This window comes from Phaenicophaeus curvirostris, chromosome 3 (assembly GCF_032191515.1).
Source record: "Phaenicophaeus curvirostris isolate KB17595 chromosome 3, BPBGC_Pcur_1.0, whole genome shotgun sequence".
Classification (NCBI taxonomy): domain Eukaryota; kingdom Metazoa; phylum Chordata; class Aves; order Cuculiformes; family Cuculidae; genus Phaenicophaeus; species Phaenicophaeus curvirostris.
Window position 1 is genome coordinate 66,139,659 of NC_091394.1, and position 11,857 is coordinate 66,151,515.

Consider the following 11,857-nt stretch of genomic DNA (forward strand, 5'->3'; position numbering starts at 1 on the left):
GCCGCGGGAGCGGCGGGGGCTGCTGTCGGTTGACGCTGCCCCACGCTGTCCCCGGCCCGGCGCTGCGCGGGGCCGCCATGGCGCTGCCGCTGCTGCTGCGCGCTGCCGCCTGCCGCCGCGCCACCGCCACCGCCTGGCTGCGGGGCGCCGCTCACCGCGGGGCCACGGCCGCCTGCCGCCGCCGGGCAACGCTGCCCGCCGCCGCGGGGCCGCAGCAGGTTGCGTGGGGCGGTGGGGGGAGCCGGTCCTGCGGCCCGGGAGGAGGAGGAGGCGGCTGGGGGCGGGGCGGCCCTGGGAGGCGCGGTGCCGCCTTGCGAAAAACGCGGGTCCGCGGGAGGAACTGGGATTCCCCTCGGGGCTTACCCGGGAGTAAAACGGGGACCTTATGAGGGTTCAACAAGGCTAAGTGCAAGGTCCTGCACCTGGGTGGCTGCAATCCCCGATTTCAGTACAGGATGGGGGATGATGTGATTGAGAGCTGCCCTGCAGAGAAGGACTTGGCGGTGGTGGTTGATGAGAAGTTTGATGTGAGCCAGCAATGTTCGCTCGCAGCCCAGAAGGTCAACCGTATCCTGGGCTGCATCAAAAGAAGTGTGGACGGCAGGTTGAGGGAGGTGATTCTTCCCCTCTCTTTTGAGACCTCACCTGGAGTACTGTGTCAAGTTCTGGAATCCTCAATGTAAAAAGATATGGAGCTGTTTGAATGGGTCCAAGGAGGGCTACAAAGATGATCAGAGGGCTGAAGTGCCTTCCTTATGAGGACAGGCTAAGAGAGTTGAGCTTATTCAGCCTGGAGAAGGGAAGGCTCAGAGGAGAACTCATAGCAACCTTCGAGTATCTGAAGGGGACCTACAGGAAAGCTGGGGAGGGACTGTTTACAAAGCCTGTAGTGATAGGACTAGGGTGAATGGCTATAAATTGGAGAGGGGAAGATTTAGACTAGGCATTAGGAGGAACTTCTTCACAATGAGGGTAGTGAGGCACTGTCATATGTTACCCAGGGAAGTTATGACTGCCCCATCCGTGGGGGTGTTCAAGGCCAGGTTGGATGGGGTCTTGGGCAGCCTGATCTAGTGGGAGGTGTCCCTGTCCATGGCAGGGGGTTTGGAACTAGATGATCTTTAAGATCCCTTCAAACTCAAACTACTTTATGATTCTGTGATTCTATAATTCTATTATCTACCCACTGCAGAGGCTGCGACAGTTCCCTGCAGAGCTGCGCGTAACAGGATTGGGAGCTTAGTGTTCATCAGTGGGGTTGCAGATATTTAGTGCCAGCTTGGGTTATCCCCATAGAAGACTGCTATAACAATCAAGCAATGTATTAGTTGAAGTTTGTGGTGTGCTTTGTAGTATAACCTAGCTTTAATCCCTAATTTTAGATGTTGGGAGAAACACCGTGTGTGTGTGTGTATATATATATATATGCGCGTATATGTATGTGCAGACATACATATAAGCATGTATATGTGTGTATTTGTATACATATAGATAGGTATATGCCTCTCTGTGTGTATATACATATATACATAGGAAGTGTAGGTTGGTATTGATGTTGTTTGGCCATGTACTGCTCTCATCTTTCAGGTTACATCTTTTCAAGGAGTGGCTGTTCGCAGTCTCTGCACATCCTCCCCTCATGACCACCCAGAACATGGAAGATTAGTTTATAAGGGAAATTTGGCAAAGGCAGTGTTAGGTATGTAACTTGAAGTGATTTGTGTTGCTTTTTAAAAAATTTAACAGTGTTAATAACTTTAAAATGCAACATTCTAAAAGAGAATGTTTTCCTTTCCAATTCTGCCAAAAATCCCAGATCCTGTGTACAGCAGAAAAGCGTACTGATGGTTGATTTCTGCTTCTACACTTAGGTCTGCAGGGACCTCTCTAGGTACTGTGCCTGTCTGTTAACCCCTCAGCCTGCATCTGTTTCTACTGCAGCCCTTGGAGTGCATTACCCAGCCTGGTAGCAAACAAAGACTAACTGTGACTGCTGTTTGCATTCTCTGTGCTTTCAAACATTACTGAAATGTTTCCGAAGTAGGTAGATGCGATGATGGAATGTATGGGATTTCATTGATCCTTGACCGGTTAATGTTCCAAAAACCTGGTGAAAAATACGGAGTGTTTTCTGATACACAGTTTTGAAATGCGTCTTAAAGGAGGAAGTATAATTTAACTTCATTAGCACAGCATCTTAAATGACTGATTCTTCTGGTGGCTCAGGGACAGTGGGTGATCCACAATACTGGCTACTGTCTTTCAAGATGTATGGAAAATGTCTGTGGAGTACTTGTTAATATTGAATAATGTAGGTTTTACCAATTATATGTCAAGCAGATTTTTCTGTAATGCACACTTAACGTCTGCTTCATTTGTTGATGAAGAGAGATATACCCAGCCATATCTGTAATGCCTGTCCATGACTGGAGTCAAGTCAAATTTCTTTTGAATACGATTTCCTGTGTGTGAAGTGAAAACTTCATAGTGTGCATAATGGGTAACAGCTGAGTTCAGTACAGAAGTAGAGCCAGCTATTAGCTTTGATAAACCTAACATGAACAGTTACAAACCAGAACAGTGGCAAGAAGACAGGGTTGAACTTAAAATGATTTCTTGTGTTTGTGAGTTTAAAACAAAAAAGGAAATGGATTTCCAGTAACTTCAGCTGTTAAAGTAATGCTGTTGCTATGTAGGAGCAGAACATGTGTAATTACCGAGATAGTTGCACTCATAAACATTAACTTTGGCTATCTTCTTGTTTTGTTTTACCTAGGTGTGAGGTTTTTCTCTTACTCCACCAGCATATTTAACCTGTTCATGATGCCTTACATCGTGCTCAAAACTGGTATTGGATTTGAAAGCCTGCTCATACAAGCTGCCTTTTATGGGTTGATAGGTTTTTTTACATTTGTAACGCCAGTTACTTTGCATATCCTTACAAAGGGCTACGTGATTCGATTGTATTACAAAGATGAAATGGACACTTATACAGCCATTACATACAACGCCATTTTGGCAGAAAAAGCAACTGTTTTCCATCAGAAAGATGTAAAGATTCCAGACATCACCAAGATGTTTACAACATTTTATGCTAAAACAAAATCAATGCTTGTTAATCCAACGCTTTTCCAGAATCCTCGGGATTATAACCATCTCATGGGCTATGACAAATCCTTTTATTTTAATTTAGAGGAGGAAAAGGAGCTTGGTGAAAAGAAATAATTGGAAGATCATGAGCGTCACTATCATTGTTCCTGGTACAGTGCTATGTATGTGAAAGAATGTAAAGTTGTATTACACTTTCTTAGGTGGAGTTCCCCAAAGGCATTTTGCAATGTATAAAGCCCCCATTTTTTTAAACTTGTAAACAATGTGATGGTTTCTTCAGAGTTAATGACACAAAACACAGTAAAAAAAAAAAGTGCTTTGCTCTGTCTTAGGCTTGTTTATTCTTTGCTTGTTTTTTATTCTTATCTCTCCAAGAGAACTGCAAAATACATGGGCTGTGTGGCAGTCTTACCATCTCCATTTTAAAAGGAACCATTTATAAAAACAAAAAATATCAACACTCATTACCTGTCAAGTATATTCTTTTAAGCCTTAAAGATTAGTTGTAAGATTGAACTTTTTCATCACTGCTGCTAGTGGTATAAAGGGAGCAGAGATGATCTTCACTTATTTTGTGAGAGTATCAGTAACCAGTAGGAGTCTTCAGCAAGCAGACAGGTATTGTTACTAGTTCCTGCTACAGCCCCTGGGAAGCCTGCAGGCCTCAGAGAAGGTAGGAAGGGTGGCTGCATTGCTTTAATTTCTAGCTACTCACAGCAACTGAATAGTTTCTGAAGCAAGAGTTCCACTCTGAGCAACCCTCTCCCCAGAGGTAGAGAACAAGAAGCATCTCTCTTGTTGGCCAGGAGGAAGCACGTTAGCTTGAGATGTGCTGTGTGAATATCCCATTGAAAATGTGCCATCTTTGACCTGAGTTAAAGAAAATGCTAGCAGCTAGTAGTTAAAATGAATTCATGACAGCGTTTTTGTGAGGTGGGGAAGCAAAAAGGAATTTCCTGTAGAGTATTGTTTAGATCTTGTGACTTTAAAAGAACACCTCTTGATTTTTAGCAGTACAAAGAGCTACCTTTAGCTTGAGTAAAAAGAGGATTAGATCTTTTTATATAATTGAACTGGTTAGTTCTGCACTCCGACTAAGCAGAAGTTGGATTTAAATGTTTTTAGCCCAAGGAGAGGTTTGTCACATAAACTGACAGATACTTTTTTTCAAATCGTGAATGGCCTAAATTATTTTGAGGATTAAAAATTACCAGATTACAAAAATGAAAACAAAACTCAATCCATTTTATTAGTAGTGCCCTTTGTAATAAGTAAATCTGATGCTTAGTACTAATTAAGTCATCCTGGTACTGCAAATAAAGGAAAAAATAATTGTATCTGCTTTTAGAGGTGTTTCCAAAGTTCTAGCTGAAAAATGTATTTGAAACTCTTAAGTGTCTTCCAAGACTTATTTCAGTTTCCTGTCACAGGATGACACTCTACTTAAAGTTACATCAGTCTTTCTAAATGTTGTTTTTCTGACAGTTGAAACTGCTTTTGATGTACTTGCTGCATAACTAAAAGGCCAATCATCCCATCCAGATATTTTTGAGGCAGTTTTTATGTGTTGGCACAGCTATAATTCTAAAAGCCTGATCTAGCCCCATTAAGTCAGTATTGCCTCCTCGGTAACAAAAAACGTAGCATAAAATACATAAATAGTATTGAAGACATGAGGCCAGTAACAAGCAATTCTGATCACCTGGTTGTAGTACTCACTGAAATGATTTACACCTAGTTAAAAATAATCTTTCTATTCTATTTATGCCTGATGTGTTCACTCTTCTCCTTTTGTGCTTGATTTTAAATTTGAGATTTGGCCAATTCAGATGTTAGCCGTAATAAGAGATTTCTATTCCAGTGGTTAAGTTTCTCAAAAAAAGAATGGAAGTTTCTTCTGTCTGTCTTCTGGCAGTGAAGTGCAAATTAAATTAGCAGGTGGCATTCTGACGCATAGATAGAATTATAGAATTGCCACTCTGGAAAAGACCTCTTGGATCATTGAGTCCAACCATTCCTATCTGCCACTAAACCATGCCCCTGACCACCTCGTCTACCCATCTTTTAAATACCTCCAGGGACAGTGACTCAACCACCTGGGCAGCCTCTGCCAGTGCCCAGTGACCCTTTCTGTGAATTTTTTTTTTCTGATAGCCAATCTGATCCTCCCCTGGTGCAGCTTGTGGTGGTTAAAAAAAAAAATAATTAAAAAAAAATAGTGCACGCTTGCACTTATGTGACTGGTTTAGATTCCTGGAACTTGCTGAGAGCAGTAGGGAGTAGTATTCAAACAACTGTAGTTTGCTTTTCAGGTTAGAAACAAAATAAAGGAACGGAAATGTAATCCAAAAAGACTTCTATGTGCATTTCTGGTTTACTTTGGGTTCTGAATAGTCTGTCATAATACAGGTGCTTCATAGTGCAATAAATGCTTTTCTCTGCGAGAAACTGAAATGCTTTGTGTCCTAAGCTAGGAAACGTTCATAAACCAGAACAGGCCCTCTTGTTGCCAACAAATACTGTAAGAGAATCAACTGTAATGGGGGTGTTTAAAAGAAAACGTTGTTTCCAAGTCATTCCCAATGCCTGATTATGTTTTGATTTCTAAATAGCAGCTCTGCATCCTTCACAGTCCTATTAATTTTGTGAGCTGCCATTTTCTGCTAATTTTTTTTCCTTGAGTTTTATACACTCGGTGAAAAAAAGTTCTAATTGCAGGAGCATTGTACCTGCTAATGTTTTTGTCCCTGATATTTGCTGATGTTTCTTCAGGTGTAGGTAACTTGTGTACAACATGGAAGAAAAAATTAATTTGTAAGACCTGGAGAATGTACTCATACACGTAGGTGGGGATTCTGAAGGAAGTACTGATGTAGAAGCCCAGTCTTCTAAAATACATGATCTACAAGCTGTTTTATTTGCAAAGATACACCTACTATGAAGGCTGCCAGCTCCTGCAACCTTTCAAGTACCAACCAATTGCTTTTGCCTTACTGCTGAGTCTCACATCTTACCCTGGTACCAGTTTTGTTCAATCTGGTATGAAGAGCATCAACATGTGAAATTACTCAGGCCTTGTCCTAGGCAATTGCTTCCTGTCCTTTTCCAGCCTTAAGAGCTTTCACAGAAGGTCATAGATGACTGCTGTATTTCGCAGGAAACTGGACAGGATACACATGTATTTTTCTTTCCAGTCTTGGACTACATGTTGTTCTCTTGGTAGTGTCCTTCACTGTCCACAGCACTATTCATTAGTCTCTATCTGTTCTTAATTATGAAGAACAATGCTTCTTCCTATTATTTGATTTTATTTTATCAATTAATTTATCCCAGCCTTTTATTGCAAATGTAAAAAATTCTGATGAGAAAATTATGCCCTTTTGATTTTTCAAAGTGAAATCTTTAAAGCTCCGAGGTACTTCATGCTCTTAACCACACTCTCTAGAATCAAAAGGTAATTAGTGTCTCTGGAATTTGCTTTGTTATAGACCAAAGTCATCTCATTGGCAAAGATAAAGAAAAGCTGTGCAGATTTCTGCACGGTGCTGTGAGAGCATAATTTAGGTGATGGAAATTTCGTGAAATTCTGTTTGTGCTGTAAAAAATTAAGAGCACACATGTGAATTATTACAATTACTCAGTATAACTTAATAGGTGGAAACTTGGTAAGTTGCTACATTTCAGTTTCCCTGGAGTTCTGTGGTCATACCATGAATTTCTTCATGCCCCCGATGTACAACATAGCCAGCTGCAGCCTCCCTGGGAAATGGGACAAATGTGCTAGTTAGGAGTTGGATCCACTATAATAAGATTATCCCACAGCTATACAGGCCTCAGCAAGCAGCTATTTTAAGCAGGGAAGAACAGAGAGTAAGAACAAATGGCTGCAAGTATGTCCAGCTGTCTCCATTTCTGGACTTAACAGGGTGAGCAATGTTGCTGTGGTGTGCTTGCTTTCTGTCAGCCTCAGGTAGGGCACAGCCCTTTCTTCTCCCTTCACCCACTGCTCTGTTCTTCATTACAACTGTAATGATTTAATGTATACTTTATAACTATATTCTTTAATCTTAAACTTGGCTTGGAAAGAATAAACCATAAGCCTACTGCCAGCAGACAGAGAGTAATTTCAAACCTAATTGTTTCCACAGGATACCGTCTGGTGTGTATTTGCTCCACTTTACTAGCTTCCAGTGGTTTAATGTGTTATATTCAAATCAAATCACTAAGATAAAGCACAGACAGCATTTAAAAACAATATATTCAAAATAATGCACATCACTTCTTCTTTCCACAACTATTTGCTTTCTTCTTCAAATGCTGCCAGCTAACCCCTGGATATGTGCTGGTGCACTCTTCTTGGGTCAGACTCCCCTGGCACGTTCAAGTGCTTCACCAGCTGAATGTAGAGGAGCTGAATCTTCTAATTCTTCCCGGTATCCCTGGGCTTGACTACCTACTTCCACTATAAACATTGTGAAGAATAGGATGGGAGGAGTCATGAATTGCTACAATTTTCTACTTTTCATGTTGATTGTTGAATGTGATTTGTTTTGTGAATACATGCTTTATGCCTTAGACATAGCCCCTTTAAATCGAAGTGTTTTCAGCAGCAACCCTAAACCCAGGATCAGAAGTAATAAACACATCTGCTTCCAGCTGCAAACAGATCTACTTCAAAAATTGTCACAAATGGTCCTGCAAGGAAAATTAAATTATTGTTGCCTCTTTCTTTATTAAGTAAATATATCTAACATCTTAAAAGAGTGTTCCTTTAATGTGAAGTTTTGGTACATGCCAAGAACTAGGACATAATTTTTAATTCTGTCTGACTAACACTTTGAAATGGAGCACTTTCCTCTGCTGTACTGGTACACTGGTATTTATTTTTCTGTGATAGGATATTATGATAATGTATATTATAAATCTTTCCTGAGGGAGATTTCAGTGACTTATAAGTGCTTATCTGTTCAAAGTACTCATCTGCAGCCAACAATCCAAATAGAAAGTGATTATTTTGAAAAGCAATCAGAAGTAAGTTAAGGACTTTTCAGATGTATTGAGGAAGAAGGTAATAATATCATAAATTAAGGATTTTAACCACAAACCAGTGAAGAAGCTTGGAGTTAAACTTCTACTGTCAGCATCGCAGATGTAGACAAAATGGGGAGTCATAGGTATGAAGTCCTAAATTCTCTACATTTGGATTTATTTTATGTACTGTTAACTGGATATGAGAGTTGGTGCCTACTAAATGTAGTTGCAAAGGATGTCAAGACAAATGAAGTAAATTGTCACAAAACTGTAGTGAATAACACTGTTGTGTAGCTCTACTTCTTTTTCTCTCCTTTTAATCTTCATTTTGGATTAGTGTATGTAAGAGCATAGGAGGTCAGCTCTGAATGGCATTAATAAAGGCATCAAAACCCATAAGCATCTAGAACTGAATTTGCTGAAAAGAATTTTAAATCAGAGAATCATAGAATAGTTTGGGTTGGAAGGGACCTTAAAGATCATCTAATTCCAAGCCCGCTGCCATGAGCAGGGACACCTCCCCCTAGATCAGGCTGCCCAAGACCCCATCCAAGACCCCCTGGCCTTGAACACTTCCAGGGATGGGGCATCCACAACTTCCCTGGGAAACGTATGACAGAGCCTCACCACCCTCATTGTGAAGAAGTTGCTCCTAATGCCTAGTCTAAATCTTCCCCTCTCCAATTTATAGGCATTCACCCTAGTCCTATCACTACAGGCTTTGTAATCAGTCCCTCCCCAGCTTTCCTGTAGCCCCTTCCAGGTACTTTAAGGTCGCTATGAGGTCTCCTCCGAGCCTTCCCTTTTCCAGGCTGAATAAGCCCAACTCTCTCAGCCTGTCCTTGTATGTGAGGTGCTCCAGCCCTCAGATCATCCTTGTAGCCCTCCTTGGACCCATTCCAACAGCTCCATATCTTTTTACGTTGAGGATTCCAGAACTTGACACAGTACTCCAGGTGAGGTCTCACAGGAGAGGAATCGAGGGGCAGAATCACCTCCCTCAACCTGCTGGCCACGCTGCTTTTGATGCAGCCCAGGATACGGTTGACCTTCTGGGCTGCTAGCGCACATTGTCGGTTCATATTGAGCTTTTCATCAATCAGCAATCAAACCGCATTTTTCTACTTTGCCTTCTCATCAATCAAACCACCAATGTTTGAAGTTATTTTGATTTAAGGATGATTTGACCAGACACAAAGGTGAAGGTTGTAAACTTTGTAATCATGGACATAAGTGATGCAGGCAGAACTTTTTGTTCCCAATTTCCTACTAGTCATCCAGATACTTTTTAAGATAGTTTCACTATTTTTTAAAGCACTGGAATAGTCTGGGCTTGTGCAGCAAAAAGAACAGGAGGGGATGAAGTTTCCCCATGTACCTGTCTGTCTAAGCCACCAGGGGGGACTCCTTCCTCGGTTATGTCATTCACTGCAGCAAGGGTCTGGGGGAGAACACCTGTTCTTGAACCAGGTCTAGAAAGTCCTGAAATTCGGCACAGATTTATTTGTTTATGTTACAAGAGCTTTTATATAAAATTGTATAAACCTGCAGTGCTTTTTTCAGTCTGCCTGTGATTACGTCGGGCACTCGACACACTGTGCAGCAAAGTATGAGTCTGGCCGTAGAGGTACAAAAATGAGGTTGTTGTCTGTGTCAATAGGGCACGGTCAGTGCTGTCTCATGCCTGCTTCAAACTGACCTGTGACTTTTGCCACATCTATTGGACTGACAAAAGGCTTATCTTAGAGCCCAGCTTTGCTTCTCACTGGTTAGACTCAGATGACATCAGTGGCCATGGCTTTGTGGCTGAAACGAACCTTGTTTTGACTGTACATGAACAAGGTAGCTCTTCCTTAGCAGCTGCTTCATCACACCGTAGTGGCTGTCTCGTTACTCCATTTCTTTTTTTTTCAAGTATTACAGCCTTCCCAATTTATTTCAACTTTGCTACAGATTTTATTATTCTTAAGCAAAATTTGGCCATTTTGAGACAGAGCTGTATTACTGCTGTAATCACAAAGGATTTATATGTTTTATAGCATCCTATTAAACAACAACAAAAATCTGTGTGTGATGTCTGTGCTCTGGAGATCTGTCTGAAAAGTTGTATAATTTTGAATTCCCACTTTACCAGTTCATTTCAGCCTCGAACTCTGTCAGGCTTGTGGGACTTGGGGTCTATAGAAAGATTTGGAAATACTGAAGAGAATTCTCTGACCATGTTAGTTTGCAAATTTTTATTGTATTTTGTGAATTATTACATATATTAGCTCATTAGTTGGTACTTTTTGGTACTTTTAACTGAATTCTCACCTTCCTTAACTAGTCTGTGAATTCCCCCATCTTTTGGGCACAATCAGTCATGTTTTTGTGCATGTTGCTATTCCTAAATTATCTTTTGTGTTACATGTTTGGACTTCAGTAAAACAATTGCTTTTTTTTAATTTTTTTGCTACTTTGCCTTCATAATATGTAAAACATTATCCTGGTGTGTACATGATTTATAAGACTAAAAACTTTCAAACACTGTGATAAGGATTGGGGAGTGTCAAAACAATTGTTTGTTACATTTGTTGTAAGTATTTTTTTTATAGTTGCCTGCTTAACACAAAACCAATTACCTATCTATTGTATATACTGCACTCTTTTTTGGTGAAAAATACAATTGCTGATCTAAGAGGAGCCTGCAGACATACATGCAAATCAAGTAGGTAACTCGTGATAGATATTCTTCCATAAATTCAATAAGTTTCCATGTTTTATTCTATTCAGAAAAAAAAGTAATTGTGTTTGCTGTCAGTTAGATGGTGATTGCGCTTTTCTGAATGATGAATTAGCCTTTTTTTGTTCTGTTTAAGAAGTTGGGACTAGCAATATTGCTGGGTTTGTGCAGTAAAAGCTGACCCAGTTTAGTCCACGGAACTGATATAACAGGTATAGGCAAAATGTTATTCTTTGCACAGACAGAAATAATGGAGTGTATCTAATACCAGGTTAAACTCTGGCTCCTAACCTGTCTTCAGTTGTGACAGATAGATTCTGTGTTCTTACAGAAACATCTCAGTCAAAATTTGACAGCTTTTGTTATTAATTATCTCATGTTTCATGTGTGCCTGGATCCACGCTGGTGTCCTGCGCTGGCTCAGGAGTCAGGGGTTGGTCTCCGTGCTCTTGGGCAAATTGTGCAGTGCAGCTTCTCCAGCAGACACTGCAGGGAAGAGCATTGGAGAAGTTCACAGTGGGAGGCTGGGAGGCAGACGTGGGACTCATCAGTTGTAACTTTGTGGATTTTTAAGATTGATTTCATTCAGAAGTCTAACTACAATAGATATGGCTTTGCATATAGTGGCTGACATCATGCAGAACATCAGTGGTTCTACTCAATAACATGTCGGATGGTTGCCTTCAGCTCTGATACTTACCTCCATGTGGAAATACATCATCTACTTACTCTCCTCCAGAGTGTTGGTGTGTCCCTAAAGCACAGTGAGCTTTGTAAAAGATTCATTCTGAAAACTTCTGAGAGTGATTAACTACCATATAAATAAAACAGTCGATTTGTTTTTCATCAGGTGTGGATTTTTTGCTCCTTTGCTATGTACAGGAAACTCTGTAAGTGTTTGAAATTATGCCTTAATGAATGTTAGGTCTGATAAGTCAACCAAACTAGCCCTTTACATGCTTCTGGTAACCACAATTTTACTTCTTCTCACTT

General features: G+C 40.7%; 1 protein-coding gene across 1 annotated transcript; it reads left to right on the plus strand.

Moving 5' to 3' along the window:
• Window positions 1–44: 44 nt before the first annotated feature.
• On the plus strand, window positions 45–3,438 carry TMEM70 (transmembrane protein 70). The gene is made up of 3 exons (XM_069854235.1): window positions 45–218; window positions 1,588–1,699; window positions 2,777–3,438. The coding sequence occupies exons 1-3, from the start codon at window positions 78–80 to the stop codon at window positions 3,223–3,225; spliced, it is 702 nt and encodes a 233-aa protein (XP_069710336.1). The 5' UTR covers window positions 45–77; the 3' UTR covers window positions 3,226–3,438.
• The last annotated feature ends 8,419 nt before the right edge of the window (window positions 3,439–11,857 follow it).

What these genes read in the sequence shown, in the direction of transcription:
- TMEM70 (XM_069854235.1), top strand. Translation starts at nt 78, where the DNA reads ATGGCGCTGCCGCTGCTGCTGCGCGCTGCCGCCTGCCGCCGCGCCACC. An exon ending in CCGCCGCGGGGCCGCAGCAG is followed by an intron (nt 219 to 1,587) that starts GTTGCGTGGGGC and finishes CTCATCTTTCAG; the next exon opens with GTTACATCTTTTCAAGGAGT. An exon ending in TTTGGCAAAGGCAGTGTTAG is followed by an intron (nt 1,700 to 2,776) that starts GTATGTAACTTG and finishes TGTTTTACCTAG; the next exon opens with GTGTGAGGTTTTTCTCTTAC.